The 27,532-nt window shown below is 45.9% G+C and overlaps 1 protein-coding gene across 3 annotated transcripts in view; it reads right to left on the reverse strand.

Annotated features, from left to right (window-relative positions):
• Nucleotides 1-556: 556 nt before the first annotated feature.
• polr3e (polymerase (RNA) III (DNA directed) polypeptide E) overlaps nucleotides 557-27,532 on the reverse strand; it is a 78,038-nt gene continuing 51,062 nt past the window's right edge. For all 3 annotated transcript variants that reach the window (XM_072269175.1, XM_072269173.1, XM_072269174.1), the window contains 4 exons: nucleotides 26,300-26,787; nucleotides 7,616-7,693; nucleotides 6,033-6,158; nucleotides 557-1,386 (listed from right to left, as the gene is read on the reverse strand). In XM_072269175.1, the coding sequence (XP_072125276.1) occupies nucleotides 1,330-1,386; nucleotides 6,033-6,158; nucleotides 7,616-7,693; nucleotides 26,300-26,787 (749 nt within the window). In that variant the 3' untranslated portion in view covers nucleotides 557-1,329. The remainder of the gene's footprint in view (nucleotides 1,387-6,032; nucleotides 6,159-7,615; nucleotides 7,694-26,299; nucleotides 26,788-27,532) is intronic.

The following is a 27,532-nucleotide window of genomic DNA, read 5'->3' on the forward strand; positions in this document are numbered from 1 at the left end:
CCACCTTTGATTAATGGCACTGAAATCTAGTGTAAGACCTAATCTTACCACTGAGGTAGTTTGTGCATAGGATGTTTCAGAATTCCACGGACCAGGAAAATTAAAATGTTCGTCATTGCCTGTAACCCATCTGGTCTCATCAAAATGACTGGATGTGCTGTGTTGTCTCATTGCCCTGATTTACTACTGCTTGATTATACAATGACCTGCTGTTTCAGGCCAAAACTTTTTGTCAGCAGTTTGTGTGCACTTTGAGTTCATTACTATTAACTACAGTCAGTTCACCATATCTCAGTCAGTGAAAACACCTCACTTTGGTTGAGGAAATATTAGAAAGAGGCAGAGTCTTACACTAAGGGTGGACTTCTGTATGCTAGAGTTAAGGGTTAAGACCCCTCATAAAATCGTAAAACACTACAGCAGAGAAACAGGCCTTTTGGTCTCCTAGCCTCATTCTCCCAAAGCCCCGGCTCCTAACAACAGTTCCATCCCAACCAATTGTCCCTGCTAATTTTCTGAATGCAGCAGTCAACATTTAAAGAGAGGAATAAACAAGTCAAAGTTTCAATGTTTTATTTACAGTTTAGCTCAGATGATACGTGGCAGCCATACCCACTGCCCATGTTCCCTCTTTCGTGAATTGACAACTTCACATTAAGATGCAATCTAAAAAATTCAATCATGTTACACGGGGAAAAACCTATCAAAGAACGATGTGGATTTGGTTACAACTCATCAGTATTAAAACCATAAAATTAAACTTTAATAGTTTGGGTGAACTTTTTGGTCACTGTGAGATTGTTCAAGATCACTGGCTCTCAATAGTGGGAAATTATTAGACTATGAATTTCTATTGAATGAAATAGAATCCTAGCCTTTTGACTAGGTAATGTTACTGATCTAGACCTTAGCCACGATGTATGGAGATTAAGGATGACTGCGAAGACTTTAAATGATATTTCATGATTCCTCACAGATAGATCCATTTTCCATCTACACAAAACCATAGTTTGAACAGAGGGTGAGCGTCAATAGGTCCGCGACTCATAACACTGAGTTGTGAAGGTGAACCAGATCTCTATTTGCCTTCCCTGGGGTTGCTCTACACAAAACTGTAGTTTGAACAGAAGGAGAGAGTCAATAGGTCCGAGTCCGTTAACACTGACTTGTGAAGGTTATTCACTTTCCCCGGGGCTGTTCCATCTGGTTCTGTCCGTTACAATCAAGTGTCCACGCCAACCATCACAGGCACACAGGCGTTAACCCAACACCATCGCTTGCTAACTTCACTGCCCAGCTCCGGAGTCAGAGCGGGGCATGGTGTAGCTGTCAGGAAGGTAAGGTCCCTTTCAGATACCACATCCCACCGTGGCTTGCACAGCAGTCCTGTGAACAGAGTTGAGATGGATGGGTACAGCAGAGAAACCACTTGTACAGGCAAATGGCCCAACCCAACACCGCACGGATATGCAGAGTTGTGGTCGCAGCTCAGTCTCCCCTCCATAGACCCGGTCTATACTTTTTGCTGTCTTGGTAAAGCAGCTAGCACAATCAAAAACTCAACCCACATCAAAGTTGCTGGTGAACGCAGCAGGCCAAGCAGCATCTGTAGGAAGAGGTGTAGTCGACGTTTCAGGCCGAGACCCTTCGTCAGGACTGAAACGTCGACTACACCTCTTCCTACAGATGCTGCTTGGCCTGCTGCGTTCACCAGCAACTTTGATGTGTGTTGCTTGAATTTCCAGCATCTGCAGAATTCCTGTTTGCGAAAAAAAAACTCAACCCAGCCCCGTTCTCTCTCCTCTTCTGGCCACACCTCCCACAGGGCAGAAGGTACCCAAAAACAAGGACCACTCTATAAGACTAATGAACAGTCCTTTGGAAAATATACTCTTGATGTCACAATCTACCTCATGGTGGGCTTGCACCTTATTGTCTAGCTGCAACATAGCTGTTACTGTTTGATTCAATCAGTATGGAGAACAACCAATGTGCAAACGATAAACGGTGCAAATAAAACTCAGAAAATAATATTGAGAATAGGGCATGGTAGCGTACCAGTTAGCACAATCACTTTACAGCTTCAGTGATCACCACCCAGGGTTCGATTGCTGCCACTGTCTGAAAGGAGCTTGTAGGTTCTCCCCACAGCTGCATGGGTTTCTTCTGGGTGCTCTGGCTTCCTCCCATAGTCCAAATGATGGTGGCTTATTGATTTATTTATAAATTGAGACCTTCCAGATCTTCGAGCAGTGCTGCCAGCAATCTCCTGCTTTAACCCTAGCCTAACCACAGGCAATTTACAATGACCAATTAACCTAGCATCTTTGCACTGTGGGAAGAAACCGGACAACCCAGAGGAGACCCACGTGGTCACAGGGTGAACGTATAAACTCGCTACAGGCAGCGGTGGGAATTAAACCTAGGATGCTGGTACGGTAAAGCACTGTGCTAACCACTACGCTACCGTGTTGCTTCTACACTTTGACCTGTTTGACATGGGTGACCCTACCAAGGGCCAAACCAAAGCAAAGCCAGCATAGCTCCCCGGGTCATTGAGGCACTCAACCCTCCAAACCCAATGACAAAGTTGTGGTCCTCTTGGAGGCCTTGCTATTGAAGTGTCTGGCAAGGTGGAAATCTTGTCACATGAACTTAGTTGAGTTTTTTTAAGATAAGATCATAAGATCTAGGAGCACAAGTAGGCCATTCGGCCCATCGAGAGCACTCCAATTCTTCCAGTCATCCCCACCCCCCTGCATTCTTCCCACATCCTTTGGGCGCATTTAAGGCATAGATAGATAGGTTCTTGATTACCCAGGGCATCAATGACTCTGCCTCCACAGCCACTCGTGGCAAGAAATTCCACAGATTTACCCCCCTCTGACTAAAGTAATTTCTCTGCATTTCTATTCTAAATGGATGTCCTTCGATCCTGAAGTCATGCCCTCTGGTCCTAAACTCCCCTACCATGGGAAATAACTTTGCCATATCTAATCTGTTCAGACCTTTTGACAGTCAGAATGTTTCTATAAGATCCCTCTTCATTCTCCTGAACTCCAGGGAATACAGCCCAAGAGTTGCCAGACGTTCCTCATACAGTAACCCTTTCATTCCTGCAACCATTCTCGTGAATCTTCTCCGAACCCTCTCCAATGTCAGTAATTCCTTTCTAAAATAAGGAGCCCAAAACTTCACATAATACTCAAATGTAGTCTCCCAGGTGCCTTACAGAGCCTCAACATCACATCCCTGCTCTTATATCCTATACCTCTAGAAATTAATGCCAACATTGCATTTGCCTTCTTCACCACCAACTCAACCTGGAGGTTAACACTTCAGGGTATCCTGCACAAGGACTCCCAAGTCCCTTTGCATCTCTGCATTTTGAATTCTCTCCCCATCTAAATAACAGTCTGCCCGTTTATTTCTTCCATCATACACTTTCCAACATTGCATTTTATTTGCCACTTTGCCCATTCCCCTAAACTATCTAAGTCTCTCTGCAGGCTTCCTGAACACTACCTGCTCCTCCACCTATCTTTGTATCATCGGCAAATCCATTAATCCCACAGTCCAAATCATTGACATACATTGTAAAAAGCAGCAGTCCCAACACTGACCCCTGTGGAACTCCACTAGTAACTGGCAGCCAGCCAGAATAGGATTCATTTATTCCCACTTTCTGTTTTCTGCCGATCAGCCAATGCTGCACCCACGCTAATAACTCCCCTGTAATTCCATGGGCTCTTATCTTGCTAAGCAGCCTCGTGCAGCACCTTGTCAAAAGCTTTCTGAAAATCCAAGTACACCAAATCTACTGCATCTCCTTTGTCTACCCCGCTTATAATTTCCTCAAAAAAATCGCAGTAGGTTTGTCATGCAGGATTTTCCTTTCAGGAAATCATGCTGGCTTTGGCCTATCTTGTCATGTGCCTTCAAGTCTCATCCCTAACAATCGATTCCAAGAACTTCCCAACCACTGATGTCAGGCTAACAGGTCTATCATTTCCTTTCTGCTGCCTCCCACCCTTCTTAAATAACGGAGTAACATTTGCAATTTTCCCAGTCATCTGGTACAATGGCAGAGTCTATTGATTCTTGAAAGACCATTGTTAATGCCTCTGCAATTTCTCCAGCTACTTCCTTCAGAACCTAAGGGTCCAGGAGATTTATCCACCCTCAAACCATTAAGCTTCCTGAGCACCTTCTCAGTCGTAACTTTCACTGCACAAACTTCACTTCCCTGACACTCTTGAATGTCCGATATACTGCAGACATCTTCCACCGTGAAGACTGATGCAAAATACACATTCAGTTCCTCTGCCATCTCTGTATCTGATTACAATATCTCCAGCGTCATTTTCTATTGGTCCTACTCTCTTTTACCCTTTATATACTTAAAAAAGCTTTTAGTATCTTCTTTGATATTAGTCACCAACACATTGGAATTTAGTTTCTCCTTCTCAAATTTCAATGTGAGCTCGATCATATTGTGATCACTGTTCCCTAAGGGAACCTTAACCTTAAGCTCCCTTATCACCTCTGGATCATTGCACAACACCCAATCTAGCATAGCCGATCCCCTCGTGGGCTCAACAACAAGCTGTTCTAAAAAACCATCCCTTAGACATTCTCCTGAGGTCCAGTACTGGCCTGGTTTTCCCAATCCACTTTCATGTTAAAATCCCCAATGATTATCTTGACATTGCCCTTCTGACACGCCTCTTCTATCACCTGCTGTAATTAGTAATCCACATCCCGGCTGCTGTTTGGAAGCCTGTTTACAACTGCCATCAGGGTCCTTTTACCCTTGCCATTTCTTAACTCAACCCATAGAGACTCTACACCTTCCAATCCTATGTCATTCCTTTCTAATGATTTAATATTATTTCTTATACACAGGGCCACACCACCCCCTCTGCCTACTAACCCATCTTTCCGATACATCGTATATCCTGATACGTCTGATCTTGCTATTCTTGCACTCGTTAGCACGTGGCATAGGCAGCAATCCCAAGATTACTACCCTGGAGGTCCTGCTTTTCAGCTTCCTACCTAAATCCCTGAATTCTCTCTTCAGGACCTCCTCCCTTTTTCTACTTATGTCATTGGTATCAATGTGTACCAAGTCTTTTGGTTGTTCACCCTCTCCCTTCGGAATACTTTGCACCCGATCCGAGACATCCCATACCCTGGCACCTGGGAGGCAACACACCATGCGGGTACCTCTATCAGGCTTTCAGAACTTTCTGTCTGTTCCTCTCACTATTGAATCCCCTACGACTACCACATTCCTCCTCTCCTTCTCTCCCTTCTGCACCACGAAACCAGGTTCAGTGCCAGAGACCCGATCGCCATGGTCATCCTCTGTCAGATCACCCCCCTCAACAGCATCCAAAACAAGATAACGATTACTGAGGGGGGAGGTCACAGGGGTGCTCTCTACTATCTGAGCTCTTCCCATCTCTTCCCTGACAGTCACCCAATTATCTAACTCCTACAGCCTCGGGGTGACTAACTCCCTGTAGCTCCTATCCATTTCCTGCTCACTTTCCCTAATAAGCTGTAGATCATCAAGCCGCATCTCCAGATCCCGAACACGGTCTATCAGGAGCTTCACCAAGAGAACTGAATATTTTTTTTGCATCAATGAGCAACACAGTCGAGAATGAGCTGGGGGCAGCCCACAATTCACTAACACTAACACGTCATTGGAATGTGGTAGGAAACCCACGTGATCATAGGGAGAACATACAAACTCCTTATATAGACAGTGGCAGGAATTGAACCCAGATTTCCCGTGTAGTGAAGTGTTACGTGAAACACTGTGCTACGGAATGGAATTGGTGCAAGATCAGTGTGGTCGAGATCACGGTGTCTGGTACAGACTCAGTGCACGAGGGTCCTGTTGTCAGGGTATGTGTGATTCGCCCAGGAAGGGGTGCAGGAGGAGAGAGACTGTATTAACCCTCACACATCATCTAGACCACACCATTACTGGGGTAACCTGACTCCCCATTTGCACTTACCTTCAGCACTCTGTCCACGTCGTGTTTACTGAGATTGTCTCCAAAATCCTGGCAGAGTTTGGACTGGATGACGTTCCGACGCACACGGTAATTTTTTGAAAAGATTTCAAGTAGTATCTGCCGATACTGAAACAAAAATGTTGTGAAGACACGTCAATGTCACATCTCTGAACAAGACCACTCAAGCCCATTCACATTTATCACAGGACTAGCACAAGATGGTAAGACATTAGGCCATTCATCCCATCGAGTCTTTCACTATCCTATCATGGCTGGTTTATTATTCCTCTCAACCCCATTCTCCTGTCTTCTTGTAACCTTTGACTATTCAAGAACTTATCAACTTTTGCTTTAAATACACCCAATGACTTGGCCTCCGTAGCTGTCTATGGTAATGAATTCCACAGATTCACCACCCTCTGCATAACAAAGTTCCTCTCTATCTCTGTTCTCAGTGGACGTCCTTCAATTCTGAGGCCTTCCCCCCAGTCCTAGACTTCCCCATTATGGGAAACATCTTCTCTACATCCACTAGCCCTTTCAATATTTGGCAGGTTTCAATGAGATTCCCCCTCAATCTTCTAAACAGCCATGGCACAGCAGGCCCATCCTGTAAGGAAAGCCCCATAATGACTCCCTTCTCCTATCCATGGAAACTGCAGCATTGTGGGCATTTACCAGATGCCCATTAGTGTGATGTGGTGAGTCAGCAGGTAGTGCTGATGTCCAATGGCCTGCATTCAATACTGACTCTGGGTGCCGTCAGCGCACGCTCTCCCTGTGACTGCTGTCAATGAACCCTTAAACGGGTATTGGCAGGCAAGAGATTGTGTCCGGGAAAGAGGGCGAGTGGGGCAGCTGAAATTACTTTGCTAGGAGCTAGCATAGACCCAATGGACAGTACGGTCACATTTGTTATAAAAAGGAAGTCTTTACTCTCAGCAGCCTCTCAGGTTCTGCAGATGCTGGAAATCTAGAGCAACACACAACAAAACACCGGATGACAGGTGAGGGAGAAGGTGGGCAGATGGGTGGGTGAAGGGGGATGAAGTAAGAAGCTGAGAGGTGTGTGATGTGAAGGCTGAGGGAGGAGGAATCTGATGAGAGGATATTTGATTTTGGAAGAAAGGGAAGGAGGAGAGGAACTGGAATGGGGAATGGAAAACTGCATATCAGGGAGAGAGGTGGGGGAGAAATTACCAGATGCTGGAGAAACCGATGTTCATGCCATCAGGTTGGAGGTTACCCAGACGGAATATGAGGTGTCCCTCCTCCAACCTGAGTGCAGCAGTAGAGGAGGCCATGAATCAACATGTCAGAATGGGAACGGAAGTCTAATTAAAATGATGGCCACCAGGAAATCCAACAATTGTGGCAGATGGAGTGAAGGCACTTTGACAATTTCATTTATGTTTTGGTTGTGTTTCCACCTATGTTAAATGTTTCATGAGCCCAGTGCACGTTACCTTCGCTAATACTGCCCTGGGTGCCAGCTTCATTGCCTCTCCTTTACCCAGAGACAGGCCAAAACCCAAGGGACATCATCGGTCTCAGTCAGAACAAGACACTTTGGTGGAGCTTACCTGGTCGAAGGAGTCCCCAGCCTCCCAAAGTGCAAAGATCTTCTGTTCGTCAGCTGAAGCGGTTGTCTGTGGAGGGAACTGCACAGGGAGTATACATCAGAGAAAGGGTCTGCACACTCGAACACAAAATGCCCACAGGATACAGAACCACCAGATAGACTGGAAACTCCTTACAGACAGTGGTGGGAGCCAAACCTCGATTAGTGATTGCTGGCACTGTAAAGTGACTACACTACCATGCCACCCCGAAAGGCTGGGCCCCGGCCCTCTGCCCAGCCCCTACACTGAACTGTACACATACCGTAGTTCTAACTCCTCCATTTCCAGCAATCTGAGAACCAGAGGGAATACCAGTGCAGTGTGCTCAACCTACAATTGCACACAGGCTAAACCAGGTAGGAAAAAGAATGTTCCTACATAAATAACATTAATGAATCAACAAGACATAGACTTCAACATAAATCAGGATGTTGCCTGGATTAGAGAGACTGTCTTTGAGGATAGGCTGACAGAGTGAGGGCTTTTCTCACTGAAGCGGAGGAGGATGAGAGATGACTTGTTAAGGGCGTACAAGATGATAAGAGGCAGAGATAGAGTAGACAGCCAGACATTTTTTTTCAGGGTGGAAATGACTAACATTAGGGATGATTGGAGGGAAGTATGGGAGGGGGTTTATAGAGTGTCAGAGGTAAGGTTTTTTTAAAAATATAGAGTAGTGGGTGCATAGAGGCAGATAAGTTAGAGGCATTTAAGATAGGCACACGGATGATAGAAAAATGGATGGCTACGTGAGAGGGAAATGTTAAATAAACTTGGAGTAGTCAAAAGGCCGGCAACAAATGGGCAACACTATTACAGCTCGGGTGTCGGAGTTCAATCCTGGTGACCTCTGTACGTCCTCCCCGTGGAATGCAGGAGTTTCCTCCAGGTGCTCTGGTGTCCACCCACAGTCCAAAGACATTATCGGGTAGGTTAACTGGTCATTGTAAATTGTCCCTTGATTGGGTTAGGGTTAACTTAGGGGTTGTTGGGTGATGCGACTCAAAGGGCCGAAAGGGGTTATTTGGTGCCGTATCTCAGTAAACAAATAAAACACCCTGATCTAAACGGCCTGTACTGTTCTATGTTCCAAACAGAGATTGATACACAATGAACGTGCAAAAGACAAGACATGATGGACACTGCTCTCTTGAGGGGCAGCACTCCATGTAAATGTGCTCGGTACTGGCGAGGGCTTCGTGGGCATGGACTGGGCTTTTCTGCTCCTGGGCATCGGTGTTTCCACACCAGGCCATTATGCAACCAGTTCACCGGGCATCCATGGATGTTTGTAATGATTCTGGTGACGTGCCGAATCTAAGCAAACTTCGAAGAAAGTACCATGCCTTCTTTGTGATGATGCTTACATGTTGGTCCCAGGACTGACATGGTAACGCCAAGGAATTTAAAGCTCTGACTCAGCTCTCATTCTCTGCAACCACAACTGCTGCCCTATTATTTTCTAGAGTAATGATCTAAATAACAGGAAGGAAAGCAGATCCCTTTAATTTAATGTCTGTTCTGAAGATAGGAGGCACTCAAGGTCCATTTGTGGTCTATATCATCACCAGGAGGAGGGAGTGAGCTGCCGACCTCGCATTGGATCCTGTGGTTTGCAGCATCCAGTGTGAATAGTTCAACCTGTCAACCTGAACTAAACGGGGAGATCTGAGCTCACCAAGGTCCCGAATCTGGACCTGGGTCCATGTGGGTGAAGGGAAACCAAATTAACAAGAGCAGAGGTGACCATTCAGCCCCTTGAGCTTGTACTGGCTGCTCGCCAACTAGCTCCACTCAGTATAGGATTACCTCAATTGCGGAACACGTTAATTGGATTAGCCAGCACAACTTTAAACACAAAACTCTCACAATTCTATACTTTCCTCCAAACACCTTAAAACAGGGGCTCTCAACCTTTTTTATGCCAAGGACCAATAGCATTAAGCAAGGGGTCCACGTACCCCAGGTTGGGAACACCTGTCTTAAAATTATGCCCTTTTATGCCATTTCCACCCCAGGAAAGTGTCTCCGGCTCTCCACTCAGCCTATGCTCCCTATCATCTTGTTCATTTTTATCAAGTCACTTCTCATCCTCCTTGTGCCTGGGAACTCTGCCAGTCTGACACACCACAGGGACAGAGGAGAGCAGATTGTAGAAACTTTTACGTCAGGGCAAGTTTCCAATCAGGCGCCAAGACCACACTAAGTGCAGCATTGCCTGGAAATCCACTCCCATTACAATGACTGGTGGATAACAGCCACTCACCCTCCTCATTCTGTGTGGTTGTTGTGCACAGATAGTTGTATTACAACCTTGAAAACGACCATGAATCACAAACTGCATTTCTGTGGTCATGCAGTACAGTCATTGTTTTGTTGAAGCACACAAGGTTGTCCTGCTGGCTTTGTGCCCACGACCAAGGAACCACTGGCCTCTTGACTAGCTATATGTCAACACATCCTTTCCAAGTACCAGGAGTTCACAAAACTTTGGTTACACTGTTGTGACACACAACCCCTGGGACGCAGCAGCGCAGTGGTTAGCACACTGCGATTCCAGCTCGGGCCGGAGTTCAGAGTTCAATTCCAACACCATCTGTAAGCAGTTTGTACGTTCTTCCCATGACCACATGGGTTTCCTCCCAAAGCCTAAAGATGGGTAATGGTAAGTAGGTTAATTGGTCCAGTGATTAGGCTGGTGTTAAGTAGGTGGGTTACTGGGCGGTGTGGCCTGTTCCACAATGTCCCTCTACATAAATACACTCAGAGTATTGAGTTCAGTTCTGGTCGCCTCGCTACAGGAAGGATGTGGAAGCTTTAGAGAGGGCGCAGAGGAGATTTACCAGGATGATGCCTGGACTGAGAGCATGTCTTACGAGGATAGGTTGAGTGAGCTAGGGCTTTTGTCTTTGGAGTGAAGGAGGGTGAGAGGTGACTTGATAGAGGTGTACAAGATGATAAAAGGGTGCACAAGAGTGGATAGTCAAGAAACTTTTTCCCAGGCTGGAATACAAGGAGCCATAATTTTAAGGTGATTGGTGGAAAGTATCGGTGGGGGTTGATGCCAGAGGTAAGTGTTTTACACAGAGAGTGCTGGGATGCCGGTAGAAAATGGAGGGTTATGTGGAAGGGAAGGGTTAGATCCATCTTGGAGTAGTTAAAGCACTGGTACTGTGCTGTACTGCTCTATATGCCAGTTCCAAAATCCAAATGTGCAGGAACATAAACAGCTGTGGAGGGGATTCTGCCCAATACATCACAGACATATCCCTCCCCACAACTGGTAGTACCTGCAGAAGAGTCCCCCTCATGAAGACAATGGGTACCAAAGATCCCCACTGTCCAGGCCATGCCACCTTCTCACGGCTACCACTGGGCAGGAGGTACAGGAGCCTGAAGCCCCACACTACCAACCAACACAACCCTAATCACTATCTCTGTATAGTAATGCTGTCACCACTTTATGCTCTACATTGGCTCTTTGAGTTTCCATGGCAATTGCATTCTTTCAAAGTTTATAGTACTTTCATTATCAAAGCATGAAAACTTGCCTCCTTACAGACAGCCACAAAGCAAAGAAACCCAATACACCCATTAAAAAAAGACCGTCAAACACCCAATGTGCAGAAAATAACAAACCGTACAAACAATAACAGTAAGCAAACGCCATTCAGAACTGAAGTTCTTGGAAGCGAGTTCACAGTCACTGCTGGTCCAGGAGCCCGTTAGTTGCAGACCACAGTCTCAGTTCAGCGCAGAGACGAGTAAACCTCACGGAGCAGTCAGCGGAACACCAGCCCATATCTTTCCTCTGGCCCTGACACCCTGACCTTTTCAATCTGGTCCGGTGTTGAAATCGGCCAAACGCTGGGTCACTCTCACTCTCAGCCCCGGGCCCTGCTGCCTTGATTTGGCCTGTACCCAAGCTTTCTAATCTGGCCCACCATTAAATCAGCCAAAGAGTGGGCTGCCCCTTGCTCTCAGGCCCGAACCCTGCCACCTCAACTCTGTCTCGCTTCCAAGAACGCTTCAGTGATGGCCAAACAGTGTGTACAAACCGTCCCTGCTCTCAGACTCAGACCAGTGCCCCAGCCCCACTGTCTCAATTCAGCCTGTACCTGCCACGCCGCAACCATCCTGCACCTTCAAGACTTCAGTTCACATCACAAAAATGCCAAGTCAGAAGCTCAACTCCAAAAGGGAAGATAAAGGCAACAGTGCAGTAATTAAGTGGTAATGATTGCAGTGATCATTTCCTAGAAATAGTGTGATTAATAAAGTAGCTAGTAGTTTTGCTTGCTACATAGAAACATAGAAAATAGGTGCAGGAGTAGGCCATTCGGCCCTTCGAGCCTGCACCGCCATTTATTATGATCATGGCTGATTATCCAACTCAGAACCCCGCCCCAGCCTTCCCTCCATACCCCCTGATCCCCGTAGCCACAAGGGCCATATCTAACTCCCTCTTAAATATAGCCAATGAACTGGCCTCAACTGTTTCCTGTGGCAGAGAATTCCACAGATTCATCACTCTCTGTGTGAAGAAGTTTTTCCTAATCTCGGTCCTAAAAGGCTTCCCCTTTATCCTCAAACTGTGGCCCCTCGTTCTGGACTTCCCCAACATCGGGAACAATCTTCCTGCATCTAGCCTGTCCAATCCCTTTAGGATTTTATATGTTTCAATCAGATCCCCCCTCAATCTTCTAAATTCCAACGAGTACAAGCCCAGTTCATCCAGTCTGAAATTCCTGCCATCCCAGGAATCAATCTGGTGAACCTTCTTTGTAGTCCCTCTATGGCAAGGATGTCTTTCCTCAGATTAGGGGACCAAAACTGCACACAATACTCCAGGTGTGGTCTCACCAAAGCCTTGTACAACTGCAGTAGTACCTCCCTGCTCCTGTACTCGAATCCTCTCACTATAAATGCCAGCATACCATTCGCCTTTTTCACCGCCTGCTGTACCTGCATGCCCACTTTCAATGACTGGTGTATAATGACACCCAGGTCTCATTACAAGCAAGTCGTCACTGTGTTTCACCAGCACATCTTAATCCTTTTATGAAAATTTATGTTTGTTCTTGTGAACGCTGTTTATCTGATGCTCAGTGCCTGTGATGCTGCTGCAAATAAGTTTTTCATTGTACCAGTGAACAAGTACGAGTGACAATAAACCCCACTTTCACTACAGCCTGATATACTTACATCAACAACATTACCTACGTGCAACTCAGCAGCCCCAAATTCTATTACTACATTAACTTTCTGGTGTTGATCTCTCTCACTTGAGTTAGTGTGTTCACTCCCTTGGTGTCTGTGCTGGGACTTTGGTAAAGCTGTATTTTCAAGTGCAAAGTGAGAGAGTGAGAGAGTGAGAGCTGGACGTGTCTGAATAGGACATTAACGAGACTCAGAGTGTTCCTCCCTTGAGCCCAATCAGATATTAATGTTTACTCAGCATTGTTAAGGGTGTGGGCTGTTCCAGTGTCATTTAGTTAAAAAGCAATTCCGGAAGCCTCAGTAATCAGCCCAAAGGCTTGTGGTGTCTTGTATGGAATGTGGCTGGTTTCATCCACACAACACTGAGTTTCAGGACATTCACTGGCAAAGACCTTCTGTGAGGTGATTATGTGCATTATTGCTTCAGGAAGCTGGAATGTGCCTTTTGATTGCGGGACGGGGTGGGGTGGGGTGGAGGAGCCACTTTGTCGAGCACCTTTACTCCGTCCACTAAGGGAGGCATGATTCCCAGCAACACACACAAAATGCTGGAGGAACTCAGCAGGCCTGGCAGCATCCATGGAAAAGAGTACAGTCAACGTTACGGGTTAAGACCCTTCCATAAATGCAGCCTGGTCTGCTGAGTTCCTCCTGCATTTTGTGTGAATTGCTCAAGATTTCCAGCATCTGCGGAATCTCTTGTGTTTATAATTAACTTCAACTGACATTTTAATCTTAATTTCAAAAACCAACCAACAACAGATGCCATTTATCGGTCAGATCTGTCGAGCTTCTGGATCACAAACACAAAGATCCCTCAGCCTAACTATTCATCATCATGTGCCGTGTCGTGTCGTATGACGTGGGCGATCATGGTCTCTCCATGACCACGATTGTTCTTGGCAAATTTTTCCGCAGCAGTGGTTTGCCATTGCCTCCTTCAGTGTTTTCACAAGATGGGTGACCCCAGCCATCATCAATACTCTTCAGGGATTGTCTGCCTGGTGTCAGTGATCACATAACCAGGGCTTGTGATATGTACCAGTTGCTCATATGACCGACCCCACCTGCTCCCATGGCTTCACGTGACCCAGATCGGGGGGACAGGAGGGAAAAGAGATGCTAAGCAGTTGCTAGACCTTGTCCAAGGATGACCTACAAGCTAGTGCAGGGAAGGAGAGTGTTACACCTTCTTTGGTAAAGATGTCTCTCTACCTTGCTACCCGCAACTATTGTTCCTTTCCACACCTCGTGGTGCATCGGGGGGGGGGGGGGGGGGAACCTTGCCATTCCTTTAGCATTCTTGTCTGATTTTTTTTTTTAAAAAGAGGCTGGAGTTACTAGCTCGATGCTCAACCTGGCACGGATGGAATGTGTGCAAGGAGCTGGCTGCATTCAAACCCAGGACCATTTGCCTCCACGTGTGGTGCAGATGCCACTACACCACTGGCTGGCAGCCTGTAACCACTAGCACTGGTAATTTAATAAGCTCCAAGAGGTTGCTAACATATCTAACAAAAATAGCAATTCACCAGTCCTGGCATCAACACACACAGAGTCCAGCCAGATTAGCTGAAATACTGAAAGTAATTCATTCAGTCTCTAATCCTGCCATCACCTTCTCAGTTCTTTTCTCCTGATTAAACTAATCTGTCATTCTAAAATGTTAATCGGATTATATCCATATTGGTTCGTTAAGGTTGTCATTGCTGAGGGTGGTACTGGGGACAAGCTCTCACTGCCTATTAAATGCTTCCAATGACGTGCGTCTCAAATAGCCTCCGACAGCCAAGTTCAGCTCCTGGCCTTCCTGTGTGCTTTAGCTACTAAGCCCAGTGGAACTGCTTCTACTGACAGGAGAAGGGGCAAAAGTGGGTTACCGGTGCCTTAAAACCAGTCGCTTCGGGCAGATAGGGCTCACCAGCTGTGGTTGGCAGCTCATCTAGGAGAAACTGTGCCCTCTGGTCCTGGACTTGCCCACTATAGGAAACATCCTCTTCATTTCCACTCTATCCAGGCCTTCCAATATTCGGTAGGTTTCAATGAGATCCCCTCATTTCTCTAAACTCCAGTGAGTACAGGCCCAGAGCCAGCAAATGCCTCTCATACATTAACCCTTTCCTTCTTGTTCACTTTACACCAAATGTGGTCTGGCCAATGCCTTACAGTCTCAGCATCACAAAAGCATAACCCACCATCAGGTTGAAAAATCACAGGTAGAACAGAGCAATGGAAGGGAAAAAGCAGAAGCCTGCTAACCCGCCTCATCTCCTGTCTGAGCCAGTTCTCACTCCTCCCTAAATATGCCTAACGATCTGATGTCAACAACCCATCAGGGCAGAGAATTTCGGTAATCTCCACACTATACAGAACATGACCACTCCATAATCTTAACCATGTTCTCTTGCTTGAGAGTGCTGCACCTGGCAGCATTGAAAGACACAGAGATGTTTCCTACAGCGCAGGAGTCTAGGACCAGAGCACTCAGCCTCAGAATAGATGGACGTCCATTTAGAACAGAGAAGAGGAATTTCTTTTGCTTGAGATAGCTGAGGGGACCAAATCATTGGATATATTTAAAGAAGAGGTTGATCAGTTCTTGATTAGGAAATACATCAAAGGTTACAGGGGAAGACAGGAGAATGGGGATGAAAAGTTATAATAATCAGTCATGATGGAATGGTAGTGAGGGCACAATGAGCCAAAATGCCCAATTCTACTATGGCTTTAAGGAGCCCACTGTGAACACCTAGCATCCCATACCCAGTACAATACAGACTGCGGCTAGGGAAGAGCTTTCTTAAAGCACTGTTGGATGCTCTTAAGTCAGGAATGGTGTTAATGACTGTCTTGTTCTGCCTTAAGGCCTGGTACAGGACCTCTTGCTGGTCCAGGAGTATCCTACCTTATTAAGTAACCCACTTGGCACGGACACTTCTGCAAAGACACAACTGATGCATGGGATGGAGGCACCATCCAGGATATTGCCATTCTACACTGACAAGCAGGCCCATGGCCACCTCTAGGGTCACGAAGAAGCCTCTCTCAGGTTGGAGGAGTAACACATCATATTCCACCTGGGTAGCCTCCAACCTGATTTCTCCAGTTTCTACCCTTCCCACTTCCATTCCCCGTTTTCCTGCCCATCATCTCCCCCTGGATCCCCTCTCCTCCTTCCCTTTCTCCCATGGTCCACTCTCCCCCGCCATCAGATTTCTCATTTTTCAGTCCTTTACCTCTTCCATCTATCACCTGCCAGCTTGTACTTCTTCTCCCCCTCTCCTTATTTCAGCTTCTTTCCCCTTCCTTTCCAGTCCTGATGAATAGTCTCGGCCCGAACGTGACTGTCTATTCCCTTCCATAGACGCTGCCTGACCTACTGAGTTCCTCCAGCATTTTGTGTGTGTTACACAATCCAGGACATGCCCTCTTCTCATTATTACCATCAGGGAGGAGGTATAGAAGCCTACAGGAGTGTGTACAGGTACACACTCAGTGATTTAAGAGCTTCTTCCCCTCTGCCATCAGATTGCTGAACTGTTCAGAATTCTACTTGTTCTGTTTATTCCCCTCTCTTGATGCTGCCTGGCCTGCTGAGTTCCTCCAGCATTTTCTGTGCGTTGTTCTGGGCTTCCAGCATCTGTACAATTTTGTGTTACCTTACTATTTTGCTCTTTTCACACTATTTTTCATATATTCTCATTGTAACACAGCACTTTTTAAATGTCTTGCGTTATACTGCTGCCACAAATCGAATTCCACAATTTATGTCAGTGATAATAAACCTGATGCTGAATAATGTTCTTGCAGTTGATGCAAACAAGTCCTGTTAATGGCATGATTTTTAGCAGGAGAGGAGGGAGAATGGCTCGGCACTTCGACTCCCCACAGACTGAAACATGACAGAAGGAAGGAAGATGTGTGAAGGTTTAGTGTGAGATCGACACCTGGTGTCTGCCATTTCAGCAGCTCAGATTGCTGTTCTCCAGTGAAGTGAAGGCAGCACTGGTATCTGAGCAGTACAGCGTTGTCACTCACACGTTCCTGAAGCTAGTACCAGACACTCCTGACTGCAGCCATCCCCACTGTACAATCTGTAACAATCAGCCCAAGATGAAGGGCAAGGCATTTGGCCACAGAAATCCATAATAGATAGGAGCAGAATAAAGTTATTCGACCCATCGAGTCTGCTGCATTATTTGATCATGGCTGATTTATTTTCTCTTTCAACCCCACTCTCCTGGTCTTCTCCCCATCGTCTTTAATGCCCTTCCGAGTATCTATATTTAAATATATCCAATGTATACCCGAAAGATGCATAATTATTATCTTCACTGCCAAATGAAGCAAATTTTTTTTGTTTTTTGAACACACCCCAAGAGCAGTGAGATATTTTCACAGGAAATATCTCACAGCGGCTTGGACGGTTGTGAAAATACGTGACCCTGGATGGCCGATATTTGACCTCAGTACTATTCTCCCACAATAACACTGAACCCTGTTAGATTCCAACAAACCTTTCTATCTGTCACAATTTACTCAGTGACTGAACCCTCTGTGATAAAGATTTCAAAAGACTTTTCACCTCAGCGCTAAATGGATGACTACTGAGTTGCCTGGTCCTCCTGTCCAACGCAAGTCCACCCCAAAAGGGTCACTTGGCACTGGAAGGCACTAGAGGTCCAGCTTAAAATTATCTGGTCTCTGGAGGCCAAAGATCCCATGAAACTACCCCAAAGGCAGCAGGGTAGATACGCCCAGTGTCTAGGTCTAACTTCACACCAAAATCACAGAACTGAAACACTACAGGAGTGCACCCAACAGAACTTCAGCATTCAATACATCAAGCTCGATAACCCGAGCCAGCACCATTACCCCATGCTCCATAACATCTGGCTACTGCCTTGCAGTTTGGATTAGAAAGAGAACATTACAGCACAATACAGGCCCTTTGGCCCACAACGTTGTACCAACTGTTTTTAACTTACTCTATCAATCAATTTAACCCTCCCCTCCCACATAATAGAAACATAGAAAATAGGTGCAGGAGTAGGCCATTCGGCCCTTCGAGCCTGCACTGCCATTTATTATGATCATGGCTGATTATCCAACTCAGAACCCCGCCCCAGCCTTCCCTCCATACCCCCTGATCCCCATAGCCACAAGGGCCATATCTAACTCCCTCTTAAATATAGCCAATGAACTGGCCTCAACTGTTTCCTGTGGCAGAGAATTCCACAGATTCATCACTCTCTGTGTGAAGAGGTTTTTCCTAATCTCGGTCCTAAAAGGCTTCCCCTTTATCCTCAAACTGTGGCCCCTTGTTCTGGACTTCCCCAACATCGGGAACAATCTTCCTGCATCTAGCCCGTCCAATCCCTTTAGGATTTTATACGTTTCAATCAGATCCCCCCTCAATCTTCTAAATTCCAACGAGTACAAGCCCAGTTCATCGAGTCTGAAATTCCTGCCATCTCAGGAATCAATCTGGTGAACCTTCTTTGTAGTCCCTCTATGGCAAGGATGTCTTTCCTCAGATTAGGGGACCAAAACTGCACACAGTACTCCAGGTGTGGTCTCACCAAGGCCTTGTACAACTGCAGTAGTACCTCCCTGCTCCTGTGCTCGAATCCTCTCGCTATAAATGCCAGCATACCATTCGCCTTTTTCACCGCCTGCTGTACCTGCATGCCCACTTTCAATGACTGGTGTATAATGACACCCAGGTCTCGTTGCACCTCCCCTTTTCCTAATCGGCCACCATTCAGATAATAATCTGTTTTCCTATTTTTGCCACCAAAGTGGATAACTTCACATTTAACAAAAACAACAGGAATTCTGCAGATGCTGGAAATTCAAGCAACACACATCAAAGTTGCTGGTGAACGCAGCAGGCCAGGCAGCATCTGTAGGAAGAGGTGCAGTCGACATTTCAGGCCGAGAGCCTTCGTCAGGACTAACTGAAGGAAGAGTGAGTAAGGGATTTGAAAGTTGGAGGGGGAAGGGGAGATCCAAAATGATAGGAGAAGACAGGAGGGGGAGGGATGGAGCCAAGAGCTGGACAGGTGATAGGTAAAAGGGGATACGAGAGGATCATGGGACAGGAGGTCCGGGAAAAAAGACAAGGGGGGGGGGACCCAGAGGATGGGCAAGAGGTATATTCAGAGGGACAGAGGGAGAAAAAGGAGAGTGAGAGAAAGAATGTGTGCATAAAAATGAGTAACAGATGGGGTATGACGGGGAGGTGGGGCCTTAGCGGAAGTTAGAGAAGTCGATGTTCATGCCATCAGGTTGGAGGCTACCCAGAAGGAATATAAGGTGTTGTTCCTCCAACCTGAGTGTGGCTTCATCTTTACAGTAGAGGAGGCCGTGGATAGACATGTCAGAATGGGAATGGGATGTGGAATTAAAATGTGTGGCCACTGGGAGATCCTGCTTTCTCTGGCGGACAGAGCGTAGATGTTCAGCAAAGCGGTCTCCCAGTCTGCGTCGGGTCTCGCCAATATATAAAAGGCCACATCGGGAGCACCGGACGCAGTATATCACCCCAGTCGACTCACAGGTGAAGTGTTGCCTCACCTGGAAGGATTGTTTGGGGCCCTGAATGGTGGTAAGGGAGGAAGTGTAAGGGCATGTGTAGCACTTGTTCCGCTTACACGGACAAGTGCCAGGAGGGAGATCAGTGGGGAGGGATGGGGGGGACGAATGGACAAGGGAGTTGCGTAGGGAGCGATCCCTGCGGAATGCAGAGAGAGGGGAGGAGGGAAAGATGTGCTTAGTGGTGGGATCCCGTTGGAGATGGCGGAAGTTACAGAGAATAATATGTTGGACCCGGAGGCTGGTGGGGTGGTAGGTGAGGACCAGGGGAACCCTATTCCTAGTGGGGTGGCGAGAGGATGGAGTGAGAGCAGATGTACATGAAATGGGGGAGATGCGTTTAAGAGCAGAGTTGATAGTGGAGGAAGGGAAGCCCCTTTCTTTAAAAAAGGAAGACATCTCCCTCGTCCTAGAATGAAAAGCCTCATCCTGAGAGCAGATGCGGCGGAGATGGAGGAATTGCGAGAAGGGGATGGCGTTTTTGCAAGAGACAGGGTGAGAAGAGGAATAGTCCAGATAGCTGTGAGAGTCAGTAGGCTTATAGTAGACATCAGTGGATAAGCTGTCTCCAGAGACAGAGACAGAAAGATCTAGAAAGGGGAGGGAGGTGTCGGAAATGGACCAGGTAAACTTGAGGGCAGGGTGAAAGTTGGAGGCAAAGTTAATAAAGTCAACGAGTTCTGCATGCGTGCAGGAAGCAGCGCCAATGCAGTCATTTATCCACATTAAATTGCATCTGCCATGAATTTGCCCACTCATCCAACCTATCCAAGTCACTCTGCATCCTCTTAGCATCCTCCTCACAGCTAACACTGCCACCCAGCTTCGTGTCATCCGCAAACTTGGAGATGCTGCATTTAATTCCCTCATCCAAGTCATTAATATATATTGTAAACAACTGGGGTCCATTGAGCCTTGCGGTACCCCACTAGTCACCGCCTGCCATTCTGAAAAGGTCCCGTTTATTCCCACTCTTTGCTTCCTGTCTGCTAACCAATTCTCCATCCACATCAATTCCTTACCCCCAATACCGTGTGCTTTAAGTTTGCACACTAATCTCCTGTGTGGGACCTTGTCAAAAGCCTTTTGAAAATCCAAATATACCACATCCACTGGTTCTCCCCTATCCACTCTACTAGTTACATCCTCAAAAAATTCTATGAGATTCGTCAGACATGATTTTCCTTTCACAAATCCATGCTGACTTTGTCCGATCATTTCACCGCTTTCCAAATGTGCTGTTATCACATCTTTGATAACTGACTCCAGCAGTTTCCCCACCACCAACGTTAGGCTAACCAGTCTATGATTCCCTGGTTTCTCTCTCCCTCCTTTTTTAAAAAGTGGGGTTACATTAGCCACCCTCCAATCCTCAGGAACTAGTCCAGAATCTAACGAGTTTTGAAAAATTATCACTAATGCATCCACTATTTCTTGGGCTACTTCCTTAAGCACTCTAGGATGCAGACCATCTGGCCCTGGGGATTTATCTGCCTTCAATCCCTTCAATTTACCTAACACCACTTCCCTACTAACATGTATTTCGCTCAGTTCCTCCATCTCACTGGACCCTCTGTCCCCTACTATTTCTGGAAGATTATTTATGTCCTCCTTAGTGAAGACAGAACCAAAGTAATTATTCAATTGGTCTGCCATGTCCTTGCTCCCCATAATCAATTCACCTGTTTCTGTCTGTAGGGGACCTACATTTGTCTTTACCAGTCTTTTCCTTTTTACATATCTATAATCATCCATTTTTCTATCATCCATGTGCCTATCTAAGATTCTCTTAAATGTCCCTAATGTATCTGCCTCCAGCAAGACCCTTAGCAGCATGCTCCATGCACCCACCACTCTGACATCCCCCCTATACTTTCCTCAAACCACCTTAAAATTATGTCCCCTTGTATTAACCATTTCTGCCCTGGGAAGTCGTCTCTGACAGACCACTCTATCAATATCTCATCTGTACACCTCTGTCAAGTCACCTCTCATCTTCCTTCAATTCAAAGAGCCCTAGCTCTTTCAACCTCATAAGACATGTTCTCTAATCTGGGCAGTATCCTGGTAAATCTCCACATCCTTCCTATAACGAGGCGACCAGAACTGAATGCAATATTCAAAGTGTGGTCAAACCAGGGTCATACAGCACTGCAACATGATCTTGCAGCTCTCAAACTCAATATCCCAACTGATGAGGTCCAACACACCATACGTCCTAACCACCGTATCAACTTGCACGATAATTTTGACGTAGTCCCTCTGTTCCTCCATATTGCTAAGTATCCTGTTATTAACCCTGTACTCTGCCTTCAAGTTTGACCTTTATAAAAGCATCACTTCATATTGTTCCACAACAAACCATACCCTCTGGTAACCTCCCCAACAACCCACACCCTCCATCTAACCACTGTTTTCATCAGTAATTAAGACAATGAACTGAAGTCCCTATCCGAGGGTGTAAAGGAATCTCTCCTGTTGCTGCCTCAGGCCGTATAGCCAGGCAGCTGAAACTAGTTACTGATTAAGTCCAGGAGCTAGATATTACAGCTGTATTTGGAGAATTGTGTATAGTTTTCGTTACTCTTCTATAGCAAAGACATCATTAAACTAGAAAATGTGCAAAGTTTAATGAGGAAGCTGGTCTTGACCTGGTAACAGCTGCTTCCCTCAGGCTGTGAGGCTAATGAATACCCTGTCACCACCAAGGTCTTGTCACTAGGACAGTGAGCTGTTTACCTGTGCTGCACACTATAAGCATTTTTATATTAAAATTTTAGTCATTATAAATATATTTCATTCACTTATTTATGGCAATATTTTGTCTCGCGTGCCGTGTATGATACGTTTTGTGGGCGCACCATGGTCTGGAGGGACATTGTTTTGTTTGGTTGTATATACAGTTGCAAGAAAAAGTTCGTGAACCCTTTGCAATTACCTGGTTTTCTGCATTGCTCATAAAATGTGGTTTGATTTTCATCCAAGTCACAATAATAGACAAACACAACCTGCCTAACAAATAACACACAAACAATTGTACTTTACATGTCTTTACTGAATACATTGTTTAACCATTCACAGTCCAGGCTGGAAAATGTGAACCTTTGTATTTAATAAGTGGTAGATCTCCTTTAGCAGAAAAAACCTTCACCAAACATTTCCTGTAGCTGCTCATCAGACCTGCACAATGGCAAGGAAGAATTTTAGACCATTCCTCCATACAAAACTGTTTCAGTTCATTAGTATTTCTGGGATACCTTGTATGAACAGCCCTCTTCAGATCATGCAACAGCATCTCAATTGGGTACAGATGTAGACTCTGACTTGGGCTATTCCATAACATGAATTTTCTTACTTTTAAACCATTCTGTTGATTACTCTTGTGCTTTAGATCATTGACTTGTTGCATTATTAACTTCTAAGTTTCAGGTGATGGACCACTATCCTGACATTTTCCTGTAAAATGTCTTGATACAAAATTGTACTCATTGTTCCCTCAACAATTGCAAGCTGTCCAGGCCTGACGCAGCAAAGCAGCCCTAACCATGCTGCTCCTTCCACTAGGCTTCACAGTGGGGATGAGGCTTTGGTGCTGGTGTGCAGTGCCTTTCTTTCTCCAAACACAGCAGCGTGCATTTCTGCCAAAAAGTTCAACTTTTGTCTTATCTATCCGCAGAACATTGCCCCACCAGCACTGTGGAACATCCAGGAGGTCTTTTGCAAGCTTGAGATGTGCAGCAATGTTTTTTTTGGAGAGCAGTGGTTTCCTCTGTGGTGTCCTTCCATGAACACCATTCTCATTCAGTGCTTTTCTGATAGTGGACACATAAACAGAGACAATAGCAAATTCTAGAGATTTCTGCAGGTCCTTTGCTGTTCCCCTTGGGTTCTTTTTCACCTCCTCCAACATTGCACATTGTGTTCTTGGTGTGATCTTTGCAGGATGGCCACTCCTTGGGGAAGTAGCGACAGTACTGAGTTTCCTCCATTTGTAGACAGTTTCTCTTACTGTGGACTGATGAATACTCGGGTGTTTAGAAATACTTTCGTAGTCTTTTCCAGCTTCATGTTCTCTACAATTTTTCTTCTAAGGTCCTCTGAAAGTTGTTTTGATTGAGGCATGGAGCACATAAACATATTTTTCTTGAGAAGAGCAGGTTCTATCAGTAACCTGACTGTGTGTCTTTTTTTCATAGGGCAGTGCACCTGTATAATCCAGACCTCCAATCTCATTTCATTGCTTGGAGCACCTGACTCCAGATAGCTTTTGTAGAGGGCATTACCCCAGAGGTTCACATACTTTTTTGAACTTAGACTGTAGTTGTTTAAATAGTGTACTCAGTGTTGATGAAAAGTACAATTGTTTGTGTTTTATTAGTTCAGGTAGATTGTGTTTGTCTGCTATTGTAACAGATGAAGATCAGACATTTTATGAGTAATTAATGCAGAAAACGAGGTAACTGCAAAAGGTTCACAAACTTTTTCTTGTATGTATAGTCAGATGACAATAAACGTGAACTCTAAAGTGGTAAAGTGGAAGACAGACAAATGCGAACTGAGGTGCTTTGGGAAGTCAAATCAGGATTTGTACAGTGAATGGCAGAGCCCATGGGACCGTTGTACAACAGAAAGACCTTGGGGTAGAGGTAAATGGTTCCTTCAGGTTCATGTGCTGTGTATATATAGTTTTGTCTGGTTGTACATTTTTACAGTAAGATAACAATAAACATGAATACTTGAACTATAGGGAGAAGTTCAATGGCTAGGACTTTATTCCTTGGACCATAGGAGTCTGAGGGGTGCCCTTACTAGAAATGTATAAAATCACGAGGAGTAGAGACTGGGTGAATGTGAGTCTTTCTCCCAGGGTTGGAGAATTACACTCAGCGGGCACAGGCTTAGGGCAAGAGGGGAAGAGATTTAATAGGAAACTTTAGGGGTAATTAGCTGGTCAGTATGTGAATGCTGTCCTAGTGACGAGGCTGTGGTTGTGCCAGGGTACTAACTCTCTCAGCCTGTGGAAGAAACTGTTACTCAGTCAAAACCAGCTTCCTCGTTAATCTTTTCTGCATGTTTCCCAGCTTAATGATGATCAATTCCAAGAACCAGGCAAGTAGGCATGATCAATCAGATCCTGGTGAGAACATGGCAACTGAATGGCTCTACTATACACTGAAGAACCTTCCCTTTCTCTGCAGGCTATTGAGTGCACGTATTTGGCAGGTCATGAGCCAATGAATCACAAAGAAGACATGCTACACTCCATTAGGATTTTGAGGAGACCCTAGTAAATTTCCACGGGTATATGGTGCATCATCATCTGGTATGGAGGCTCCAGTGTGTAGGTTTGAAAGACCAAAAGACCATCATACATGAGATGGCATAATAATAATTTGGTGATTCGGCCCGGAGTCTGCTCTGCCATTCCATCATGGCTGATTTATTTGCCGTCTTAACCCCTTCTTTTGTCTTCTTCTCATAACTCTGAACACCCCGACAAATCAAGAACCTATCAGCCTCCACCTTAAATATATCCAATGACTTGGCTAACACGAATCAGTGCAAATGTTTAACCCTACTTCTCTGTTGTTGTTCTTGCTTTGCGTATACGTAACAGTATGTGAAATAAGCTGCCAAAAGGGGCATTTGAGGCAGGAACTATACATAGGTGGTGGGGTGGAGATATGTCTCTACCAAAGGAGGTGTGAGGTGCTCCTTCCCTCCGCCAGCCTGCAGGCCACCCTTGTGCAAGATGTAGCACCTGCTTAGCCCCCAATCAGGGTCACGTGAAGTCATGGGGGCAGATGGTGGATGGCTGCATGAACAGCCAGTGCATATCACAAGTCCTGGTTATGCGACCACTGACCTCAGGCAATCTCTGAAGAATACTGATAATGGCCGGGGTCACCTGTCTTATAAAAACACTGCCTAGGAGGCAATGGCAGACCACTTTTGTAGAAAAATTTGCCAAGAACAATCATGATCACCCATGTCATACAACACACCACATAATGGTGATAACAACTGTACATCAGTGACATTTAACAGACACTCAGACAGGTAGATAGATAGGAAAAGTTTACAGGCCAAAGAAAGGCAAATGCGAAGAACTGAGATGGAAATCTCTGGTGACACAGACAAGATGAACCGAGCTGCATTACTCTACGAGTATATGGAAGCCTGGTATGGAAACACCAGTGCCTGTGAACGGGAAACCCTACAAAAAGTGGTGAATATGGCCCAGTCCTTCACAGGTAAGGCCCTCCTCACCACTGAGCACATGTACAAGGAGCGTTGTTGCAAGAAAGCAGCATCCATCATCAGGGACCCCCACCACCCAGAACATGCTCTCTTCTCACTGCTGCCAGTAGGAAGGTGGTACAGGAGTCTCAGGGCCCTCACCACCAAGTTCAGGAACTGTTATTACTGCTCGAACATTAGGCTACTGAACCGGAGAGGATAACTTCGCTCACCTCATCACTGAACTGCTCCCACAACCAATGGACTCACTTTCAAGGACTCTTCATTTCAAGTTCTCAATATTTATTGCTTATTTATTTATTTATTATTGTTTGCTTTTTTGTTTCTTTGTATTTACTGTGAGTAACCACAAGGAAATGAATCTCAGGGTTGTATATGGTGATGTATATGTACTTTGATAATTAATTATTCATTCTAACAAACCGTTCTTGAATTTAAGTTCTTCTAACGAATGCATTCTTTTATTTTTCCTACCCAGTTTTACCCCCCTTCTACCTTCTTCATTATAACTCCGGTATTCTTGGAACCCAGCCCAAAAGATGCCCTTCTATATGCTCGGTTACTTACAGGCACCAAGATCTGCTTGCAGCCACAGTCCAGAACGGTCTCCTGTAACATTCGGTCTGAGATGCCACTGAATAAGATGTGGCCAGGGGGCAGACTGGCCAAGTGCAGGTTAAACAGCCGCTTCAGTTCACTTAAACTGAGCACGTAGTGTTTCCTGAGCATGCTGTACACAAAGTCCCTCAGCTCCACTGACGCCAGCTTGCTCTGCCCGCCCGCGTGCTCATCCGCTGACTCACGGGAGCTCTCGTCTGTGTGGATGCCATTGGTTACCCTGCTGCCCGACCACGGCTGTGTGTCCATGGGTTCCTCCTCACTTAGCGGCTCCTCCTTGATCCTGACAGGAAGCAAGGAGCTGCCGGGGTCCTGCGTGTCCGCTCCATGGGGGGACTTCCGCCGCCAGTAGTCGCTGTCCAGGGTGGCATGGTTCTCCCGAAGGCGCTCTTTGGCTGCGGCTACCCGCCGCTCGCCGCTCAGCACCACAGGCACAGCTGTTCAAAGACAAAGCAAAGGCCAGTCACTCCCAATGCTTTCATGGGAGAGGGGGAGGGGGCACAATAACATAGCATCTAGCACAACACTTTAGAGCGCCAGTGTCCCGGGTTCAATTCCAACCAGTGTCTGTAAGGAGTTTATATGATCTCCCTATGACTGTGTGGGTTTCCTCCAGGAGCTCTGGTTTCCTCCCACATTCAGATTAGATTAGACTATTTTCATTTAAAATATGTACATTGAAACAGACAGCGAAACATGTCATTTGCATTAACAACAAACCGAGGATGTGCTGGGGGCAGCCCACAAGTGACGTTACACATTCCGGCACCAGCCTCAGACTTAAATAAAAAATTCCAATTTCTTTAATCTCTTATAAAAGTCAGAGAACTATAGCAAAGAATCAGGCTATTCATCCCATCTAATCTAAAGTAAAGGTATCTGTTAGTCTTGCGAGACCATGGATCTGCGCCTGGAAAGTCTTCACTCTCCAGGGCGCAGGCCTGGGCAAGGTTGTATGGAAGACCAGCAGTTGCCCATGCTGCAAGTCTCCCCTCTCCACGACACCAATGTTGCCCAAGGGAAGGGCATTAGGACCCATACAGCTTGGCACCGGTGTCATCGCAGAGCAATGTGTGATAAAGTGCCTTGCTCAAGGACACAACACGTTCCCTTGACTGGGGCTCGAACTCACGACCTTCAGGTAGCTAGTCCAATGCCTTAACCACTTGGCCACGTGCCCAC

This window comes from Mobula birostris, chromosome 9 (assembly GCF_030028105.1).
Source record: "Mobula birostris isolate sMobBir1 chromosome 9, sMobBir1.hap1, whole genome shotgun sequence".
NCBI classification, from domain to species: Eukaryota; Metazoa; Chordata; class Chondrichthyes; order Myliobatiformes; family Myliobatidae; genus Mobula; species Mobula birostris.